A 23,970-nucleotide genomic window follows, 5' to 3' on the forward strand; every position below is an offset into this window, starting at 1 on the left:
TATATATATATATATATATATATATATGGAATAATATTCCAGAGATGTGTAGTTGCATGCCACACTTTGGCTACAATGTTCTGTCAAAGGAAATACCACGACTCAGTTCAAAAGAGCCTAAAGCATCACACGCATATGTTACAATCATGCATGCACTACATAAAAAGCAGGTTGCGACTGACAGTTTGACAGATGAAGCAGTCCTTCAATCGAGCGAGGTGACATTTATGTTAATGAGCTGTCGGATTATTGAAACTTTCTCCCTTGAATTCTTTCTGGTTTACTGTATTGTAGTTAGTCATCCGGGCGGAATGCAGTCAGTAATCGTGAAGCAAAGTAAACCCGGTAATTACAATATGCAGTGCCACACTGAGGAATTCAGGTGCTCTAGTCTAGGTTGTGCTCTGTTGCTGTCTTAACTGCACGGCAAATGTCAGTGTTCATTCAAACTCTTAACCCTGCAAGACCCGAATTAATTTCTACTGGCCAATTTTTTTTTTTTAAATCAGATGGTGTTGTAGGAGTCCTAATCACAGGAAAATGTAATTTAAAAAAAGAAAAATAATGTTTTTGTAAGGTTTTATAGCCATAAATCATAAATCATGCTCTAATTAGCATTTTGGGGATATTTTTCACAATATTAACATATGCACGTGTTCTAGACATTCTAATGATCACGGAAAAATAATTACAGGCATTTTACTTATTTCTACTGGCCAAAAAATAAACAAAAAAATCAGATGGTGTTGTAGGAGTCCTAATCACAGGAAAATGTAATTTAAAAAAAATAATGTTTTTGTAAGGTTTATAGCCATAAATCATAAATCATGCTCTAATTAGCTTTTTGGGGATATTTTTCACAATATTAACATATGCACGTGTTCTAGACATTCTAATGATCACGGAAAATAATTACAGGCATTTTACTTATGTTTTAGTGAGGAATAGCTTCAGTTAAAAAGTGAGATGTTGTTCGTCCAGACGCTGGAATTTCAACTTCTCTGGGAGGTGTGAATGTCAGTCTCTGTGGGGGATTGAGGATTTTACTGTGTAGCCTAACATAGGCCTACATGGATTCTGCTGTCTGTCAACAGATGCATCATGCATGAGTAAAAGTGGGCATGTGATTTCTTTCAAAATATCGCAAACCACAATTTACAGCTTGCTTTAGACTCATAATGATCTTTTGCTCCGAGCAGGTCAGTAACCTGTTGACACAGGGGTTAAAGTGCCTTCCTCCATGATGACACCTTGATGTGTCTGTGTGGGGCTCCCAGCCCTAAGCTCTTCCCCTAACCTCGAGGTCACCATTGTGCACACAGTCATAACCCCTGGTAGATGCCAGAAGGCAAGATTAAGATGATGGTAGTAAACCGTCTGTGAGTGACCTGATGCTCCGGCTTCAACAGTAATCTTGTTTGCAAGCTTTCATGCATGCATTTACTAAATAAAATATTTGCTGCTTTTGTGCAAACTCCAAAAAGACAATTGCGGGAGAAGTTCATTGTTAAGACAGACTTTCTATAAGACTAATAAAGTACTGTATAAACAATTTCAAATTCCATTGAGTGTGGGTAGAAAAGGTTACGTAAAGAAAGAAGATACACAGGAACTGCATCTGCTGAGGAGGCAAACTATATCTGTAGTTTATAACCCACCTGAATAAAGTCCCCTTCTTCAGTACAACACAGATAAACAACAAACATGAGGCAGAACTCAGAAATGGTCAGTCGTCACTTTGCCTTTATTCGACACCCTGGACACCCCACCTGACCACCACCACCATTGTCAAGGGCTATAGTGTTTAAAAAAAGGTAACTGATTACAGTTAATTATAGAAAATCAATGAATTCATAATCATTCAGCACATTGCAGTGAATCACACAATATACCAATGTCTTCCTTGTTGACATCTGTACCCATTTTGAAAGACTGACATTAAACCTAAGATAGTGCCCCTATTCTGTGGCCAATCTTCAGCGAAAATAGCAGATCTGCATCTTGTAGACAAGCCATTCCCTGTGAAGACATTAAATGGTGTAGATGGGGAAAAAGATGGGGCGTAGTATACAGTACACGCCCCTGGGGGACTCCGGACAATGAAGAATACAGCGTTCAAGTGGTTAATGTTTATGGAGACAGAAAAAAAAGGTGCCCCGTCCATTGACTCAATATACATCGGACACATCCCACAACAAAACATTCACACGTACTGTACATAAACTGAAAGTAGCAGAGGCAAAATTATGTACCATGGATTGGTCAAGTGGTCAACAATTATGTCAGTGCATGTACAAAACAATGAATAATACTGTGATGTGCACATGACCATCTGCCTAACTTAGGAATAATACACAATGTTTTCACGGACTCAACAAAATACTGTAGTGTATACTCTAGGAATTCTGAAATGTAACTTTCCCATCTGATGCTTCATGTAATGTACATCTTCTGTTTAAGCGTAGTTCAGACTAATGATTAGCAAAGAGACGGAACCGTTTTAAGCTTGATTTATAGACATCGTAATGATGATCGTATGATGTATCACGTGCCAACAACAACCGATCTACAAACTCACAGCGCATTGCTTCTGCGACACATTGAGCTGCAGATCGCAGCGGACACAGGAAAACTGACTTAACAGATAGAATCCTTTCTTTCCGTCAGTCGAGTGTCCCATTGGCAATGCGTTTCACAGCACTGTAACCAATTATTGCACATGGCAAGTGGACCCCTCCCCTTAATCAGGGACAGTCCATGGATATCAACAGTAGCTCATAATGACCAACAAGTAAAACAATCTTATCAAACAACAAATGTCCTCTATGCTGATTGCTGAATGATGTGCATTTCTTAATTTTAATCGATAACGGGCATTCAAGCCGACCTGACAGAGATATATGCTTCGAGGAACGCCGTTTTCTAGTTATCATTGTTATTATTGTTACAGTATCTACTTAATCCTTTTTCTCTACACGAAATGCAGAACTGTCTATAGAAGAGGGTTGCAGTGAGATGGTGGAAGGGGAGACAGAAGGGGTTGGGTGACAAATTGAGTGCGATAACAGTCTTTAAATGGGATTTCAATGAAATTGCAATGAGAACAGACACCATGGATGTATGGGGCAGGAAGCACAGAGATCAATACACGTTAAGTAATGTCTGCTGTGCGGTTTTATGCTGTGTGTGTGTGTGTGTGTGTGTGTGTGTGTGTGTGTGTGTGTGTGTGTGTGTGTGTGTGTGTGTGTGTGTGTGTGTGTGTGTGTATGTGTTGTGTGTACACAGCTCCTTTGCAGTTCCATGTGGGCTATTCTGAGTAGCATAAGTACTGATATCATCCTGCCTTGAGAGGAAGCTAAAAGAAAGCGTCATTTCCTTTAATTGTTTGAAATACAATCATTCCATTTTTTAAAAACAATAACTATGCACAGGAGTGAGTCACATTATAGAAAAAAATATCCAGTGATAAACAATGACTACACACAGGGCAAAACAGAAGCATAAATAACTAAGACTAGGATATGCAAATAAAACAAGACATTCATATGGAGCAGAGTCACTGTTGCCTGCATCTGTAATACATTTTAAATAGATTAGATCCCAGCGCCTTTGTGCTTCCTTTGTTTTATGACCCATGTGCTACGTGTATGGATGTACACCATGTTCCCTCTTTGTCTTTTGCTGACTAGCGATAAAAGTGGCCTGTTGACATAGCAACCAAAGCAAAGGGAAAAAGGGGCAATGGATCAAAGGATGCTTTTGTGTGTGTGTTTGTGTTTGTGTGTGTGTGTGTGTGTGTGTGTGTGTGTGTGTGTGTGTGTAGGTCAACTGGAGGAGAAAGCAAAAGACAAAACAAAAAAATCGATCTGCTGTCTGATTCTGAATCAGTCAAAGAGGGTTTTTTATAAAAGTCCTGCCATAAAACACAACGTCAGTGTCAGTCACCACTTAATATACGCTCAATCTCTTCCAGTCTCCTCAGGGCGGCCGCCCTTTTCTTCTCTATGTCTTTAATCTCTTTAGTAGACTTGCTTTTAGTCTGCTTGTCAGCCTGGCCACTAACCGGAGGCTCTGATTGGTCCGCGCCCACGCCTCCCAGGCTCTCAGCAGAGGATTTCCTCTCATTCTTCTCCTCCCCAGCCACCTTCGCAGCAGGGGCGGCGCCCCTCCCATCCTCCTCCACCACTTCCTCCGTCCGCTCCTTTCCCTTTACCCTCCCACTTTCCTCCCCCTCCCCCTTTTCCTCCTCCTGGGCTGGCGGGGCGGTGGCTCCCTCTGCTGGTCCAAGCGGCTCCCCCGCTGCGCTCATGGCCGCCATTTTGCTGCGCACGATGCTCAGGTGGCGCCGCACATACTCTTCGTTTGGCGCCAGCACCAGCGTCTCCTCCAAACAGCGTGCGGCCCGCGGCAGGTCGCGCTCCTCAAAGTAAACCACACACAGATTGTGCTTCCCCTGCACGTTAGTGGGATCCATGTGCAGGATGCGCTCGAAGCAAGCCTTGGCACCGCGCGTGTCCTTCTGGTGGTTCATCAGGATGTCCCCCTTTAGGATGAGGCCCTTCACATGCTCGGGGTGGTGCAGCAGGAGCTCATCCAGCACGGGCAGCGCGTCCAGCTCGCGGTGGGACTGCGAGTAGAGGAGGGCCAGGTTGAAGAGGGCGCTGCGGAAGCCCACCTGCAGGCCGATGGCCTTGCGCATCCAGCGCTCTGCTGCAGCGTTCTCGCTGGCGTCCATGGCCAACATGCCCAGGTTAAAGTAGCCGTTGGCGTCGTCTGGTTCCTCCTCCACATAGATGAGGAAGCGGCGGTTGGCCTCTGGGCGAAACCTGGCCTCGCCTGTCATCAGAAGAACCCATATGTTACGGGGTAACATTCTTTTTATATAATTAAAATGCACCCTCTTTTCAATCATACACTGCTTGGTAAAAAATTTGAGCTCATTATACACACGTGACGTGACGGTCTGTTTGTAAAACATAGTTTGAGTGTACAGGTATATTCCGCAATGTGCTATGGCTATGCATGTGATGATGTGCTTGTGTGCTCTCCCAGAAATTTGTGCTACAAGTTGCAAACACAGTTGCACAAGAATTCTAAAACGAGAAGAGCATTGATATACAGTAAATACAGGTGCACAAATGTACCATCTGCACCAAATAAAAGCCATGGTCAAATATTCAAATGGTGGCTCTTTCTTTCACTCTAATGGCAACATTACCTGGGAAACATTCCACTAAAGGAACTACAATAAATGCTTCAATTCAACATGTGAAAAAGGTTTGCAAAGTCACGCACATCCAAATGATAACATGCCAGGTGTTGCACAGAAAGAAATAAGAGTCTGGATATTTATTCTTTGGTGGTAATATAATAAATATCCATGGAGCATATCGTTGCTGTCGGCTAAAAATCTTCAAAACCATTACTTAATCCAGAAATGTAAAACAGAACCTGTGTTCCAATTAAGTTATTATTTAATACTTTTCATTGGTTAAATATTTAGGAAACCCACAATGACTGATGTCCCTATATTGGCCTTGTCATTAAGGACAAAATATTTCCCCCTACGATAAATAAGGGAATATAGCAGACCTGCAAGCTCACAACGTGTCAAAATAGGACGCATTGTGAGCTTGTAGATTGGCTATTTTTGCTACTTTTACGCAACACTGTCATGATTAACAAGAGTGCTAATTGCTATTCAGCAAAACATGACATCCATGGAAGGATGATCCAGAGCAGTGGTTCTCAACCTTTTTAGGCAGCGACCCCGAAAATATTCATATTTTAACTGGGGACCCTTCCACCCTGACGAGCCCTAAGAGTTGAGGCATTACATTTTGTATTTTGTCCCATGCTCACAGCGCCTAGACGGCATCAACAGTGTATGGAACTCCAACCTCCCCCGCCAAATCAAACTCAGCTTCTTCTTTGCAACAGTGGAGTCTGTTCTCCTCTAATGGCAGTGAATGCTGGACCCTGAAGCCAACCCTACAGAAGTACTCCCTAGACGGGTGCTACATTAGAATGTTGCGTGCAGTACTTAACATCAGCAAGAGTGCACATGTTACCAACAAGAGCCTGTATGAGGGAATACCAAGGGTGAGTGAGAAAATTGCTGCCAGAAGAATGAGACTAGCAGGACAATGCCAAAGACATCAGGAGCTTCCTGCCAGCAAATTGGTGCTGTGGGAACCAACACGAGGACGTCCCACACCAACATACGTGGATGTACTCAAGAAAGACGTAGGAGCACAAAGCACCAACGAGCTGGCCGGATGTATGGAGAACCGGGATGACTGGAAGCGATGATGGAAGGCTCGTCTGAGGAAAACCTAGAGAGAGATCTGCTCTTTTCAAAATGTCTAATATTTGACAATTTGACCAATATTTAATTTGTCATTTTAGTGGTATTAAAAAGACCTTAAATTGTCACTAGAAATGTGCAGATACCCTCTATACACTTAAACTTTATGTTGGTTTGTTTACTGTTGTTTACTGTAAAACAATGTTGCACATTAAGTTAATCATCTGGGGAGCCCCCAACATAATTTGGGGACCCCCCTGGGGGTCCCAACCCACAGGTTGAGAACCACTGATCCAGAGGACCAGAACGGACTATTATCTGTTCTTCTGTTCAGCACCTGGTATTTTATTTATGATGTGCGTGCCTTTGTAAACCTTTTTCACATGTTAAATGAAAGCCCTGCAGTTGCTAAAGGCTGTAGTGGACTGTTGCCCTGCTAATACAGAAATAAGACCAAAGATAAAAGAAAAAGCCACCTACTCTGAAGCCAGAAATGTGTGGAGAGCTACTAGGAACATTATATATTTTTTAGAAATCAATAAGAACAGTGTATTTAAAAGCCATAACATTCTGAAAGAATAATGAATGGCATCCTAGTAAAGGTACTGGAGTAAAAGGCAGTTAAAGACTTCTGTGACAACAAGATCCTTGACCACACTGCCAGTAAGACTCCCTAATTGGGAGATAAGCGACCGTCAGGTCGCAGCGTGATTTTAGGGCAAAATGTGTAGGAGCAGTGTCCAAAAAATTAGTTTGAAAAAATATATGGGACAGATCCATGTTGATGACATGAGTGTAGACATACTGTGTACCGATTTGCGTAATTTTCGGGCAAAATCTGTAGGGGCAGTGTCCAAAAATGTAGTTTGGCCATACCTAATACAGTTACTCCTACAGTATGTCTACCATTTATTTGCTTCAAAGGTGAATGAAGAAATAAAGTAGTGGGCTCCTCGAATGCTACAAAATATGTATTAGTCCTACATGGTTCAAAAGGCACTCGAAAAGCCAGTGTAGACATATTCAAGCAAAAATATTCTTAAGATTTATGTGGCTATAACAAAAAGACCAAACCTTTCACTTTAGCACTGACCTATTCCTTGTTCCATAGAACAATATCCCATTTCCCACCACCAACCAACATCTGGCTTTTCCGGTGTGATGTTATGAGACGGTGTGATTCAAGGAGAAGAGAAAATATTGAGACCAAAAAGTAGATACGGTATGTGCGAAGTGGAAAAAAATAATACAAGCAGTGTCTATTAGTTTGTTCCAACCGCAATATTTATAATCTAGTAATTTGAACGTTTTGGTAATTAGACTCCTCTATTATGGCTGACGTGTTTTGGGGTTGATCAGTAGTCAGCCAGCTTTCCTTCATATTCAATATCATTTCATGGTTTGGATAATTATTCAGTATCGATTCAAGCTCCCTCCAACATTGTCACAATTTGCAATTAAATATCAGTGGTACGCCAGGACAGTAATCATATACAGAAAGAAAACTCTGACAAGACGCATTTGTACTTTGCCCGTGCCTAATTAAAGAAAAGGTACCTAAAGGACATGATTTGTGTGAATGCTGGTGATTCTTCTGTTTTGAATGAACTCTTCTGAACCGTGCACCCGGTAAAGAAATCACTTGTGGAAACTTGAATCGTGCTCACATTCTTCAGTTATACGCCAGGAGTTATGTATATACTTAAAGTTTATTGAGCTTTTTATTGCTGTTTTTCTTTAACCATTAAACTGTGGTTAAGCTGATGCTGATGCTATTTGATGTTCTGTTTTTCAATTCTTGAAACTGAAACTGTGATTTTATATACTGTACATGCTGGACATGTTTTCCACTTGCTAGAGAAGCAATTCTTCAATTCTTGGCTTGGTCGTGTGTCAATATGAACACAATGTGTACATCGCTGCACCAGCGACTCCTCCAGGTTTGTCAGCGCGCCTGTTCAGTGGGACTGGGGAGTGGAACTAAATGGTGCATTTATATAAACGGGGCATTTATATAGCGCCTTTATCAAAGGCGCTTGACAATGATTGTGCATTACATTCACCCATTCACCCACACACACACACACACACACACACACACGCGCATACACCGATGGCGGAGGAAACGATGCTCTGGGGGAGCTCGGGATCGAACTGGGAACCCTCCGGTTCCCAAGCGGCCGATCAACCTCCTGAGCCACTGCCGCCCCTATGGAACTAGAATTTTTTATAGTAGAGAGAAAGATGATTATTATTAGTAAATTTATTTTTGATTGAAATTTGGACAGTCATTTCAGTAAATGATACTGTAGGGATAGCAAAAGTCGACAGTTTCTTACTTTCTTTATCAAAAGTTTTATAAACAGTACTGTATATTATAGGCTACTGAATGTGTATGTTTTCACGCCTCTCTCCATGGTGCTGAAATAGCACATTGAAAGCCTACCAGTTGCAAGATACACTGACCTGGGTCAGTAGCAATTAGCAATTAATTCAAGATATAGCATTTTACTCCCCAATATACTGTATAACATTACTTTCAAAAAGTTAAATAGCGTTCAAAAAAATATAAAGGAGAAAGTTAATTAGATTGAATGACCATCCACACCGATATGATATGCTCTGAATAGTTAAAGGGATATTTCACTGTCATTTTATTGTCTAATCAGGCATTTATGAACACCCTGAACAGTTTTTAATTTGCTTCATTCAGTTTTTAGATATTTGATGTAAATGTTATCAGGTCCTGAACTTCAAACTCCATTTTAACCACGATAGATTCATTAAAAACACCCATTATCTTTTCTGGTGACTCATATCACAATAACCTCCTAGTATGTGAGCAGGCTGTGTTTTTCCGATAACGTTTTTTCTTTTCTTTTTTATATATAATATTTTTATCCCATGGTTTTTGCAACCCATTTTTCTCACCCAGTGCCAACTACCAAACCTGTAGTCCTGGTTTCTGCTCTCCCCCTGCCGCGCCAGGGGAATTTGGGAGCACCTGGCTGGCTAGGGGGAGGTAGTATAGAAACCAGGACTACTGCATGTTTTTGTGAGGTTATCTACCCTAGGAGACACGGGGAGAACATGCAAACTCCACACAGAAAGGCCCTTTCGCCTTTTTAATTTATTTTTAATATATTTTTATTGTATTTAATATTTTCCATTTTCCCAAAGAATTATAAAAAAGACATGAAAAATGTTATCGAAAGAACACGGCCTGCTCACCTATTAGGAGGTATTACAAGTGAAGTCACCAGAAAACATAATGGGTGTTTTTAATGAATCCATCATGGTTAAAATGGAGTTTGAAGTTACAATTGGTGTGTATGGGGAGCGGCCCTGGTCCTGGAGAACCTGATAACATAACATTTACATGAAATATCTAAAAACTGAATGAAGCAAATTCAAAACTGTTCAGGGTGTTCATAAAAGCCTGATTAGACTATAAAATGACAAAAAGTTTTTTTGAAAGTGAAATATCCCTTTAACCCATTTAGGCCTAACCTAAATTAGCCTACAAAAACAAATATGTTGCTACCTACTGTACATGTACTGTACTGTAAGCCCCTCCCATACACTAAAATGTGTTCCCGGCCTGATAGCAAAAATGTAATTTGATACCATTATCATGGATATACATACACTTACAGAAGTTTAATTTAGTACCCACTTTTCAGAAAGCTGCTCTACAAAAAATAATATTTAATATTTGGTGTGCATGATATTGAGTTGAGATGGTTCTGAATCTGATCTTGTGCCAATACAGCCTCCTCCCCTCTTACAGTAAGTGACTAACAAAACCTGATGTTGTGTTTTTAACCAATGTATATGCATGAAAACAATTGGCAGCTCCAAATGCTGTGATATATGAACTGTTCTTCTGAAACTGCATACAGCATGTATATGAATATTCAGTGCTTTTCAGTTTTCACGCATTACACACATGTTTTGTCTTCACAGACAAACTGCAGTTCATACTTCTTTGTTCTGGAAGCTAGACCCCGCTCACCATGGCTCACGCTGTTGGTGGCAACTAAAGCCACAACTGCTGTTTAAATTAATACCTGGATATAGCAACCCGACCCGCTGTGGGGAATTTCTGATGGAGGTATGGAGATTTTGCCCTTATTGATACTTTATTAGTCAGAAATGTAAACAACACGAGGTACATCCAGACATTTAGGCTAAAAGGATAATACAAAAAAGTCCTGGGGACTCCATTGTGGTCCTATACTGTAGTTGGCTTGGCTTGTGTCTCTTCTAAACTACCACAGCTTTTTATTGGAGCTGTGCTGAATGAATCCTTTGACTAACATCTGACGTATCACAGTAGCCAAGCTAGTTTGTGTAGTCACAACATTTGAGAGGCACAGAACACCTAAATCTAGATCTGATATCGCCCACCCGAACCTCTGAATGACAAACAAATGTTGGTTGTTCTTGTGTGTTACACTCTCAGAGTTAAACCAGTAAGACTTCCTAATTGGGAGATAAGCGACCGTCAGGTCACATGTTACAGCCTTTTTAGGCGGACGCGTGGGTACCGGTCCCGGCTGTCCCGGTCGCTCCTAGCCCGAGTTACAGCATTTTATGTGCGCTGCAGCAGACCACTTTTGCATCCCTTCTGGAACACCAGGAGTCGGTGGTCCCCGGGAATTCCCCGTGAGCAGGGGTGGTCATTTGGTAATTTTTGCACTTTTTGGCGGCGGCGCCAGGGGGTCCCTGGGGGTCCCTGGAGCTCCGGGGGTCCCTGGAGGTAGTGGTTTGGCAGGCAAGGAGTGTGTGTGCAAATTTTGGCATGGATCGGGGCAACGGTGGCGGAGATATGAGAAGGGCAAAAGTGTGACGTGTGACGTCTGTCTGTCTGTCTGTCTGACTGACAGACTGACTGGGGGTCCCTGGCCTAATGCATATCAAAATGAAGGTCCTTGAAATTGAAAAAGTTAATGGGATCCACTAATCACTGGATTAGTGGATATTATGGCGTCCTGTTGAGGGGAGCATGTAAGCATTGTGCTGCAGCCGTAATGACTCACCGTTCCATTTTACTCTTAAAGTTTGTATACACATAGACAGGCATGTACTTGCTCTATTCAGGAGAGTATGTGACAGCTGTAAATGCTGTTCTCTAACATACAGTAGGATGTGCCCTCAGGTTAACCCGCGGTGAGAAGAATGCAGTGGCAGGGGAGAGTGCATGTGCACGGTCGGTGGCATGGCACATTAAGCCTATTTACTGTTCTCCCAGTGTAACCACAGTCACACCTGCTGTGAATAAACCGGTTCAGTAATCTTTGACCTTCACATCACACCAAGGAAGCATGGTACTGTATACAATCCCAGGTCTGGACCTTAGCCAGCACAGCCCACAGGTTCACAGAAGGTTGCAGTCAGGGGTGTCGCACCAAATTCTGGGCCCTGGGTACAAGGGTTCACTGCGGGGCCCTCATGAATGTTCTTCATGGGGGGGGGGGGGGTTTAACCCATTTAGACTGGGAAAGCTTTATTACGCAATATGTTGTGCTTTAAGCTTGTAGCTTGTAGATCTGCAAGCTCGTAGCTTGTAGATCTGCTATTTTTGAAAAATCGTCTTTGAATATTTAAAATAAAAAATACGTTTTTTTGAAAAAAAAACTATGTTTCTATGTCAGTGTTGCTCAAACTTTTTCATGTGAAGGACCCCCAACATGATATGTATTTGGCCACGGACCCCCATCTCAAAATATTTAGTTCCAGTGAAATTTTCACGACTTTTCTAAAATAGGAGATCTACTCGGTGCCGCGCTGTGAGCGTGTATATCTGCTATTTTTCAATAGCTAAAGTATACAATAATTCCTGGCCCCTCCACCATGGGCCCTAGTAACTTAGTCCCACTTTCCGCCCCCTTGTGACGCCCCTGTTTACAGTCAAAGGACAGAACTATGTTGCAACCTTCTTATCTTTCCTTGATCTGTTCTTATTAACTAGGGTGTTTCCAGTAGTGGCACATATTTGTGTATAGCAGTGGTTCTTTAAGTGGGGTATAATGGGTAGCCCCAGCCAAATGAGGAACAGAGTAGCCCAAAGACAGAATGTATAAGAATGGCCATTCAAAGGTTTCACTCTGTTACTGTTATTTCCCCACCTACAGACAGTTACACATGAATCTAATCTTAGGTGTCCCTGACATGTATAGTGTCACAGTTGGTTAGACATAATTATATACAACAATCAAGTATAATCATTCTGATAAACCAACTGTTCTGTTTTTTACATTAGTTTGGGGATTAATAAAATGATTGAAGGCAACTCATCCGAGTCTATTCAGATGTATAATTTCTAGACAGAATAATTTCCAGAACAACTTTTGGACATTTGCTCCACCTCGTGGGACAATGTACTGAATTTGTTCTGGTATGTAAGTACGTATATCTGTATACATAAATACAGATATAGAAAAGGACTAAAGCTCCAGCATCTATAGTATTAAGGTGTCAAAATCAATGGGTTACTAGTGCTGAGTAAGCTGTAAGCTGCTGTCAAGTGGCTGCTTTTAAGGGAGCACGGTGGCACCGTCAGTAGCGCTGTCCCCTCACAGCTAGAAGGTCCTGGGTTTGATTCCTGCTAGGGACGCTGTGGGTGCTGGGGGCTTGTTCTCTCCTTCGAGTCATCAGTGCCCATACCCTAGGTGGGGTTGGCAAAATGGCCTTTCTGTGTGGAGTTTGCATGTTCTCCCTGTGTCTCCTAGGGTAGGTACCCTCACAAAAAAACATGCAGTAATCCTGGTCTGCCTCCCCCTGGCCAGCTGGGGCGCCTGATGGAGGGGAAAGGAACTGGTTGGAATAACGTGTTCCTTCCACACGCTACATCCAGCTGAGGGAAACTCCCCCCCGTCAGGTGAAAAGAAGCGCCTTGGACTCCTCATGCATAGAAGGAAGCATGAGGTCAGTCCATTGCTCTCCCCAGGTTGGCAGAGGGAGTTGTAGCGCAATTAGACAATTGACACTGGATCAAATTAAGTGGGTTGCAAAAATCGTTGAAAGGAGTGGCTGCTTAATTTAACTATTGGTTAAATAGTTAATCTCTTAATTCTTAAGAGCCTTCTCTGGAATTGGCGACCACACAAATGCATTTCGGAATTATACCCTGAATGAGTTTGTTTTGCAATACTTGAAGCAAGATCTTTATATTGACTAAGGCGGCATTCACACAGGCACGATTGCGATTAAAACGAATCCTCTAACGTATTGTCGGAAAATACACAACGTTTGGGCATGTATGAAGATGCATCCGTATTCTTTTTCGAATCAAAGAAACGAATGCAAATCCACAAAAAAACGGTGGTTTCGATTCGCTACAGCAAACGCTTCACTGTTGGTGTGAATCCATCCGTCTCAAATACAGGCAATATAGAGTCATGTGCGGGTTAAATCCATAGTTATTTAAAAGGTAAATCCCCATGCAGACCGTCTGCTCTCATTAGATTTCTGACCATTCTGGCCGCCTCCTCCCCTCATTGATTTCATTTCTGATCACCGCTCCCTCGATCGCACATAGTGTATTATTTGTGAGGAGTTGCTCACAGTTAGATGAAAGGAAAGTGCCACTGGAGTCACTTGTATATCATATAATATAATATAGGCCGATGTGTGGGTCTCTCGCCCTCGCTCGCGCTCTCTCTCTCTTGCTCTCTGTGCAATCATGGTGTCCAAATGGAGATGCTTTACGCGCGCCGCGGAGCGCAGAGAAGGAGCCAGCGGAGGGCAAGACGAGGGGCAGAGAGAGAGAGAGAGAGAGAGAGAGAGAGAGAGAGAGAGAGAGAGAGAGAGAGAGAGAGAGAGAGAGAGAGAGACGTTGACGTTGTCCTCTTCATAGATATTCATATCTTGCTAAAGTAGGCCTATTTGCTGTCTGGTTTATTGCTGGTAGATTTTGCGAGTCCCTTCCGCCGCCGCATGGTTTTATTTTTTGATCGCCCGTTTACGACCGTCGACCGCAGATAAATATTTGCGGGGGTCCACTCCTACGGTTACATTGTGAGTTGAACTTGAATAATTATTAAACACAGGGAGATGGAGGAGGCATTATGCAGCTTGGATACATGTCCCGTGGACAGACGTGGACTCAGCAATTCCTTGTTTCGGATGACAATGTGTGTGAGCGCAAACGTATCAATTAAATATGCAAGAATGTGGCAACTTCACCCCTCCCATTCGCACGACTAAACCGAATTATATCATGAGAATGTGGCCTAATACATTTGTTCAAGTCTAAAGGATTGACTCCTTTATGCGTCCATAACCTCCCCCCAGGCCACTCACCGGACTCCTGCATGAGCAAGGCAGAGTTGAAGAGTGCCAGCTTGTGGCGTGGGTTGAGCTCCAGGGCGTGGTTGAAGTTCTTCAGGGCCTCTGACGGCTCCTTCATCTCGATGTTGACGATGGCCAGGTTGTACCACAGGTCGGCGTTGGTGCGGTCCAGCTCCAGCGCTCTGAGGTAGGCGTCCTTCGCCTCCGTGGGCTTGTTCATCTTCAGGAGGAGTTCACCCCTGGGTTCAAAGTTCAAATGGCAGGAGGTTCAGAGGTCAATAGGTTATTCGATGTTGCTTTCATTTTGGTGGTTTCATTTTTTTTTCTTTTATTTTTTTTGCCACACACAAATGACTAAATTCAGTCTTACCATTGGATATTCATTTGATTTGATGTGGCAGAGTATTACAATAGCTGTGTGTGTGGGTGTGTGCGTGTGTGTGTGTGTGCGTGCGTGCGTGCGTGCGTGTGTGTCTGTGAACATAACTCGAGAACAGTTGGAAAGTTCGGACGGATTTATCACTTGGCTTTAAATGAGGGGAGGATTGTGCACTAAACTAACATTCACAACGAAATCTACTATAACTAGCTCTAATGGAAGATTAAGTATTGCACAATAATAGCTCAAAAAAAGCAATTAACAGGCCCTTTGTATTTTTGACCTTTACTGTGAACACTATTGAATAATTAGAGGATATGCAAGTGATGTTTGCTGTCATGCTCCTTTGCCACACAATATTACTCATCCGCCTTTATTTGCACTGGGTGAGAGGATATGGCAGTTTAAAAAACAATGAATAACTAAAAAGGATTGTGGGTATATGATGAACAGATTATCGCTTTGAGCACATTTGGCATTGCTGTCAGCCTGGCATACAACACCGGTTGAATCAGATGGATAACCTCAGGAAACAACGAATGCCAGAATCTAGATTTACATGATAAAGACTTCCAGATAAATACAAGTAACACAGCTGCTGGGGTGTTGTTGTGTTTTTCATGAACATGAATATTTATACGTGCATTTAGGGTTGTTCATACTAGCCTCGGGAACCCAGGCTTTTATTTTGGCGATAGTTCATACTGCTTTCATGTTGGGTTTTTTTCACTAAAAGGTACACACCAATAGCTAGGATACAGTAGTACCGATTCAGTAGTGAAGTCACAACTTAAGCGGAGGTGCTCAGATGACATTCATACATTCAGAATAATTGTCAAATTCAGGTTAATTTATACTCTGTTAATTTATACTCATTTTGTTCAACAATTTGCTTTGTATTTTGAACAGAAAAACATGGTAATGGGAGTCAAAAGGTTCATACACAGGCTATGTACAGTTTGTACAAACATTTTAACATCCGTAAAATCAGACCCTTCCTCACCCAAGAGTCAGCCTAGCTCCTCATCCAGACATCAGTCATATCAAAACTTGATTACTGTAACTCTCTCCTCACTGGCCTCCCAGCATGTGCACTTAAGCCTCTCCAACTGATCCAAAATACCAGCCAAAATTCTCACATGTCTCTCCCCTTCTCCAGTCTCTCCACTGACTCCCGGTCGCGGTCCGCACAGAATACAAAACACTGATACTGACCTTTAAAGCAGCCAAAGGTATGGCACCCGCCGCACCCCCATACCTCCAAAGCCTGATCAACCCCTACAAGCCCACCCGTTTACTCAGATCAGCACAGGGATGCTGACAGAACCCTCGCTAAAAATCCCAGGACAAAAAAAACACTTGTTCTAGACAATTTGCACTCCTGGCCCCCAAACAATGGAATAAACTCCCTGTCGCACTTAGAACAATAGACTCACTCCCTAGCTTCTGCCGTGGCCTGAAGACGCTAAAACATGCAGTTTCTATAATGCTTCCCCCTTGGCCAGCCGGGGCGCCTGGTGGAGGAGAAAGGAACTGTTTAGAATAACGTGTTCCTGGTTCCTGCTCACTCCTCATGTACTGAAGGAAACGAGCTCAGTTCGGGGCCCTCCCCAGGTTGGCAGAGGGAATGTAGCGCCCAGGATTATAGCTTAGGCATTGGCACTGGGTGATTTTTTTTTTACAAAATCATGGGATAAAAATGTAAATGAGCACTCCGGAGACATGTGATAATAAACATGTAACATATATTCAGTCATGTAGTGACATTTTTCAAATTCCTTTCCGATTGCTATGATTGGCTTTCAAACTTTGAGGGCGAGTCCCATTTTAGAAAGGAAATGCCCAAAATATGAATGCAGACAGTGTCCAAGTAAGTTCAATTAAACCCATACGGGGCACCACATGAACCTTGACTTAATACAGCCCTGACTAGGGAACCCAGCCAGGATGTCAGTCACACACAGCTTATGTCTCCACACACCTGTTCCCATTTTGAAAACCTGTGCCCAAACCTGTACTCTATTGAGTATTTCAGTATGTATTGCTTGCCTCATGCCATTCTACTTTTCCTGCATTAATCTGCCTGTTCCATAAGCCTGGATCCTGTGGCCCAATTCTTCTTGCTCCGACCCCTGCTTGTTACCTGGAATTACCTCTGCTCTTGTCCATTTGCACCTCAGCCTGTTCAGAGACAGATTATCTGCTCAATTAACCTGGACCTGTCCCATGGATTACGCCTTTCCCTAGAATTTCCAACTCTGCAACTAGCGGTAGGCTCCCCTGGAACACTTTGTCTCCCACGCTTACTCTAATGACCACATTCTAGCCCTGTCTCACTCCCCTCTTTGTTTAATAAAACAGCCTTGTTTTTTCTACTTTTGAGTCCTATCTGTTCAGCATCCTGACACTGGCACCATGGATCATACCAGGGATACCAGGGATAGTTCATCCAAAATATAACCTTTTTTTTCCATCCCCATGGAGACTTGAATTCATGGATATTGTTTGGTTTTTGTTGCATTCCTAAGCCAATTGGAACTATTGCTGTATTGACTTTGACCTCTAAGGACCTACCAGGGAGAGTGCTCATGTGCGTCTTGCGCTGACACGCTTCCTAGTTTCTTCTTCTCTGAGCTGTTTTTTTCGCACAGATTTTTGACATTGCACTATTAGGTTGTGTTGGTAGTTTCTGAGTATTTTGCTTTGTTTAACAATAACAGTGAGATACTTGTTGCACTAACGGTTGCACTAACGGTCTCTTTTTGTAAGACACTTCATGTATATATACTTATATATTATTCGCCCCCTCTATTGATGCACCTTCTCTTTATTGGTACTGTACTGCTCTTGTTTTTTCGTCTTATCTATCTTTTTATCTTTGTAAATGTATACTGCTGTGCTACAATTGGACAACTGAATTTCCCCCTTGGGATAATAAAAGTATCTAGCTATCTATCTATCTATGAATTCATTCATAGAACTCACCCCATTTCCATGGGGTGAGTAATCGATAGGAAAAAAATGCATTTAGGGGTGAACTATCCCCTTAAATTAACATTTGGATCATGTGGATCTCGGGATCCACATGGGACCAGCATGACTCCAATGGGGATCTTGGATGTCACATGACCAGCCTACGGTTAGTCGTCAATGACATATCTGTGATGTGTGATTCCAAATTTGGGCTAAGGATTCTATCCAAGCTAACTGCTGTTATAATAAAATTAAATATGAACGTTTAAAGCATAAATGGGAAAAACACGAGTGGAGGCTTTTCTGTGGCCTACTGGCAGTGTGCACAAGACATCTGGCGCTGATCGGTCTAGGGGTTTGCGTCAAAGATCATCTGCGGACACAGACACAGATAGACAGACACACTAACTTAACCCTAACACAGACAGTCTAAATTAACCCTAATTATAGACGGCTAGACTCCTGCAGAGCCGTACCATAAAAAAACTAAACAGAGTGACTATTCATACCCAGATGTAAATAGCTTGCCCTCCACAGCTCAGCTATTTGCACCCACTAGGAGCCTGTAATTGTGAATTATATTATAATTATGAGGTAAATTTCAGGCATTTAGGCATTTAAGGATTAGTTACTCGGTCTGTGTACTCTAAGATCAGTGTACTACAATCTTGAGGACAAAATTAAGCATGACATACAGTATTATGTGCTTTGGCACAATAAGGCACACCTGAATAAAAGTATTGGTCACAAGAGTGTAGGTAAAGTAAAGTTGCATTTAACAAAATTGTGCGACAGTGTGTGGGTATTTGCTTAACTTAAATCTTGTTGTTGTCAACACAGTAATTTAAGAATGCAACAACCAGCAGATAAGGCAGGTCAGAGCCTGAGAAAACCACACACACGAGAACATGCGCAGGAAGAGGAAGTTAAGGGACAGTGGATAAGATTACGAGGAAAGAGGGCTGGGAGAGGTGAGAAAAAACAAAAGTATCACATTCTTACCTGCTGATGTAGGCTTGTTTGAAGTCTGGTCTCATGCTGATTGCTTGTCGGTAAAGTTGATCGGCTTCTTCTAACCGCGAGTCATTGGCACGGATCAGATTAGCCAGGTTTATGTAGACGTTCAAGTGGTTGGGTGCCACCCGCGTTGCATACTTCTTACCAGGAATGATCTGTTCCAAAAGGGAGGATGTTTGAGAAAGATGGCATGATGAGTTACGTTGTTTATTGCAGATTTATTTTATCCAAAACCTTTTATCCAAAACCTTTTAGAGCCGACCGGCCAGCCAGCCAGCCGCCTGGCCCGTCCTCCCATTAGCCAATTTTTAGAGTTGACAACATACAGTAACATTGGCAGCAATTATAATTGGTTTAATTTTTTGGATGACAGAGACATTTTTTGTGAGGCACACTTTCGAATACAAGAACAAACAATTCACTTGTGTGACACACCTGTGGCATGAGAGATTTAGCAATCAAGTAGGAATCCTCAGCCTCTTTGGAATTGTTCAGGTTCTTGTAGGTTCTTCCCACGTTCATATGAGCACCGATATCATCTGCACAAACATCACACCGAGAATAACAAAGGTTCACAATAGATCAAAGGAAGTAGTTTGAAATGTAGACCTCTTGCCAAATAGGAATTAGCTTACAGTGAGTCTTGGACTGAACAACATAGTAAATCATAAGAGCTGAGAAAGACAAGCCAATACGAACAAGGAGAAAAAACTAAAACTAAATATGGCATGCTGTGTAATTCTCAATAAAACACTGTATTTGTTTGGAAAAATGAATAAAGTTGAGTGCTGAAAGTGGTTACTGTAGAAAGTGACACTTGATGATTAGAAAACCAGGAAATCCTCATCAAGTTAATGTGTTTATATACTTAATCTGGGGGAAACGGGTTAGGGTGTGGGTGGTGACCCAACAAAAGCGATGTTTTGACTGTGGACGTGCTTCCTCCAACCAGATCCTTTTATTATTTAAAATGTCTGGCTAAAACAGTTAAATTAAGTTAGCGGAATTAAATGGTGTGATTTGGATCACATTCCTGGCATCGAGTTTCACACCCTTTTCTATCGTCCTTGATTCACCCGTCTAAAAAAAAAGCATCTTCTTCATCACCTCCCTCTAAATGATTGAGGCCAATCTACAGCCTGAAATCAACGAGAGATGATAAACTTCTCTTGAACTCACGTGGTATTTGACATCGTCATTGTCGGGTGGAAACTTTGTTATGTCCAAAACCATTACTTTTCAGGAATTCGAAAAACAAAAATAAACGGTTCCAATGGATCCAAAGTAGTTATTTAATCACAAACTCTTATTAATGTTTTTCATTGGTTCAATATTTATGAAACCCATACAGACTTAATCACTTTCATTTGACTTAAAACATGTTCAGGAAATGCCGAAATTAGCATATCTACACGCTCACGACACGTTGCTTGTAGATGTGCTATATTTGATACTTTCGCGAGACACTGTCATAAGACGGCATTAATTTATGGAGAAGAAATAAAATAAATCATAACAAGTTGAAACATGGAGATACAATCTTTCTGTCCGACAGTGACAATATATAAAGAGCAGGTGGTTCCAATGATTAGTACACTCAGTGTGCGACGTGCGTCTGACATAGATAGACATGCACTCCCCTGGAATAGAGCAATGTGCCAGAGCGGCCAGCAGCAACAGCTAGGAGACTAGTCGAATAACACCTTCACGCTGAGCTAGTGATGTATTGGACACTATCAAATGGCACTTTGTTAGAAAAAAATAAATAAATAAGAATTGTTTTGAGGAGCTTACAAAGTAGCTATTGAAGCTATTGAAGTACAAACTAGAAGCAGTGCTCTTCCGAGCACAGGTCTCCACCAGGCCAGGCGTCCTGGTGGTGCTACTGTATAATAGGCCAGTGTAAAAAGGGTGGCATATGTTCTTCTCCTTAGACCTTTCATGGCAATCGGACGCTGCATGCATGATTTGAAGCATTGTGTTCCAAAAATGTGTTTTGCTAAAGTCTACCTGCTGGTGGCGCTATAACAGGCCAATGTGAAAAGGGTAGCATTTGTTCCTTGACATAGTGGGAATATGTGTGGCAGATTTCACGGTAATTGCAAGCTGCGTTGATGATTTGAGGCATTTTGTTCAAAAACGGAGCAATCCTGCAAACTTTGGAAGCTAATATTAGCCAATCAGGATGGAATATGAAATATCAGACGGATCAGACTTGATCACATGACTATAGAGATACTGTGTACTGATTTGTGTTATTTTTGGAGAAAATCTGAAGGAGTAATATCCAAAAATGTATTTTACATAAGTCGGCCCAAAGATGGCACAATAAAAGGCTGATGTGAAAAATGCAGGGCAAAGGTTTATCCTTAGCCTCTAGGGAGTGCGCTTACAAAGTTTGAAACTGATCGGTGGAGTTATAGGTAAAACCACAAATCGGCCTGTTATAGCGCCACCATGAGGCTGATTTAAAAAAAATTAAGTGGCATTTCTTCCTGTGTGTGCGATTTCATGATAATTGCACTTTGCGTTGGTGATTTGAGGCATTTTGTTCAAAACAGCTCAATCCTACACACTTTGGAAGCCAATCTTAGCCAATCAGGATGGAATATGCAAAATCGGACAGATCCGTGTCGATCACATGACTGTCGAGATACTGCCTACTGATTTGTAGGATTTTTGGACAAAATCTGTAAGAGTAGTGTACAGAAATGTGTTTTGCAAACATCGGCCACTAGGTGGCGCTAGAACAGGCCCATTTGAAAAATGTAGGGCAGAGGTTCTGAATTGGCATCCAGGGAATGTATGTGCTCACTTTGGCAGCGACCGGGCCAACGGCGACTGAGATTAGGTGGTCACAAACTGCGAGGACGCACGGACGGACGAAGAGGAAAACATACTCTCCCCCATGCCTTCGGCTGGTGGAGACAATTATAAAAAGGAACATGAGTTGTCCCATAACCTCAATCTAAATTCATTCATATAAAGAGCAGGTCATTCCAACAATTTGTAAACTTGGGCGTGTGTCAGCGTGTGTCTGATGTTATTCTATTTTCACATACCTCCCCTGGAATAATAAAATGTGCCACAGCCAGAAACAACAACTATGAATCTAGTTGAATATCATCTTCCTGTTGATGTAGTGATGAATTGCCCACTATCAAAACAGCACTGAGGCCAAGACAATAAATAAATATGAAAACCTTTTTTGGAGCACTTACAAAGTAGCCGTTGACGCAGAATGAATGACTAAATAAATAAATACAACATGAAGTGTGTGTGTGTGATATCATCATGATGTCCCCGAGGTACTTTGAAGCTCTGCAGATTGTCTGTGTGATGATGAGCAGCTCCTACCTGGCTGGACTCGGGTGGCCTGCAGGAAATACCGCAGGGCCTTTTCATAGTTGTTTTGGTTCTCCAGAGCATGGCCAACATTATTCCACAGCTTGGCATTGTTCTTGTTGACCTGCACATGTCAAAATGTGAAAATTATTTCTTTGATACACCGACGGCAAAGTGCATTGGCAACAAGTGACCAGGGCTGTTTCGCGTCGAACGAGCAGGACACGGTTCGGGAGCCAGAGGCGGAACTAGAGTACATCATGCATTGTCCAAAGAACCAGGTCAGCCACAGTTACCTGCATTACACCTTTATATCGTCGTTGTCGGATGAAAACCTTGTATGTCCAAATACCGTTCGTTTTGTATTTACCATTTTGAAAATGATTTAGACTAGTGAAAACAGACGATCTACAAGCACACAACGCCTCGCACGGCGAGGCGTTGTGTGCTTGTAGATCGGGTTTTCACTACTTTTGTGCGACAACCTTGTATGATGAAGCAGGGCTTTACTTTGCGAAAGAACGTATACATTTGAAACTTGGAGATACAAGGTTTCCACCCGACAACGACGATATTGAGGAGACAAAATACAAAGTTAAGCCATGCCAAGTGAATAACGTTTGTGTACCAAGGGCAGAGCTACTTTGAATTGAATTATTCTCAGCACAACATCTTAATAGCCTGCGCCATGCACACAGTCCATCACAGGTACAGTACACATCATACTGTAGGAGCGTTCAAACACTGTTGGATGTGCTGGGACATTGCAGGCAGAAAGCTCTTGTATTCACCTGACAAAGTATGAAAAGCAAATGATACATACAATAATAGTATTCACTTTCCTGTGAATGCTTAAACCGTACATGAATGTCACTAGAATGCTACAAAAATGTTTTGTGAAATCTGAGATTTTGTGCAATCTGAAACAAATAGTTTTTCATCTACTGTAACCAAACACTACTAGCTCACGTGAAACCGGACACAAAAACCTTCTGTCTTTTATTTGACTCTGAAGTCTGAACTTCTCAAGTAAAAAGGATTGTTCAATAATGCTTCTTTCACCTGAGAAACAACTCTAAAATAAGATTGTATTTATCCGGTCAAAACCTCAATAGAGTTATTAATAACCTCAGCGCATCTTGTTGAGATTACTGCAAGGCCCTTTACTCCTGTCTCAGCCAAGGCTCACTACATTGCCTGCAGTTGATGCAGAATGCAGCAGCTAGACTTATCACTGATAAAAGAAGATCTGAACACATTACCTTGGTTTTAACTACACTTCACTTCTACAAATGATTAACAAAGTATTGTTAACTAAGTGAATCTCAAGTTAGCAAGCGCAGTAACCACTTTTAAAAAGCACTTTTACCAACGATCATCAACTCTATAATTATACTTCTTTGACCAGGCCCCTTATTTCTGACCTCTACACAAAATCTAGTTTGCAGAAAATTGTGAACTACAATTATGAACTACAGTACAAGCTCACAATGTGTTGCAATGCAACACAGTGAGAGCTTGCAGATCTGCTATTCCCTGCAAATGTTCACCCCGGTACAGGACACGAACGTTCATCTGGTTAATCTCTAAGAGTCCTCCCAGACTAATGTGATATTTTATAAGATCCGGGAATGAAGCGAGATCGTAGGTCGGT

General features: G+C 42.0%; 1 protein-coding gene across 1 annotated transcript in view; it reads right to left on the reverse strand.

The window, feature by feature from the left end:
* Nucleotides 1-1,731: 1,731 nt before the first annotated feature.
* The window catches only part of tmtc3 (transmembrane O-mannosyltransferase targeting cadherins 3), a 59,656-nt gene continuing 37,417 nt past the window's right edge, over nucleotides 1,732-23,970 (reverse strand). The window contains exons 10-14 of the mRNA XM_080736495.1: nucleotides 22,329-22,440; nucleotides 19,407-19,510; nucleotides 18,957-19,126; nucleotides 14,615-14,841; nucleotides 1,732-4,836 (exon numbers count right to left, since the gene is read on the reverse strand). Coding sequence (XP_080592621.1) covers nucleotides 3,938-4,836; nucleotides 14,615-14,841; nucleotides 18,957-19,126; nucleotides 19,407-19,510; nucleotides 22,329-22,440 — 1,512 coding nt within the window. The 3' untranslated portion in view covers nucleotides 1,732-3,937. The remainder of the gene's footprint in view (nucleotides 4,837-14,614; nucleotides 14,842-18,956; nucleotides 19,127-19,406; nucleotides 19,511-22,328; nucleotides 22,441-23,970) is intronic.

The sequence above is a fragment of the Nannobrachium achirus genome (assembly GCF_963921795.1).
Source record: "Nannobrachium achirus genome assembly, chromosome: 11".
Taxonomy (NCBI): Eukaryota; Metazoa; Chordata; class Actinopteri; order Myctophiformes; family Myctophidae; genus Nannobrachium; species Nannobrachium achirus.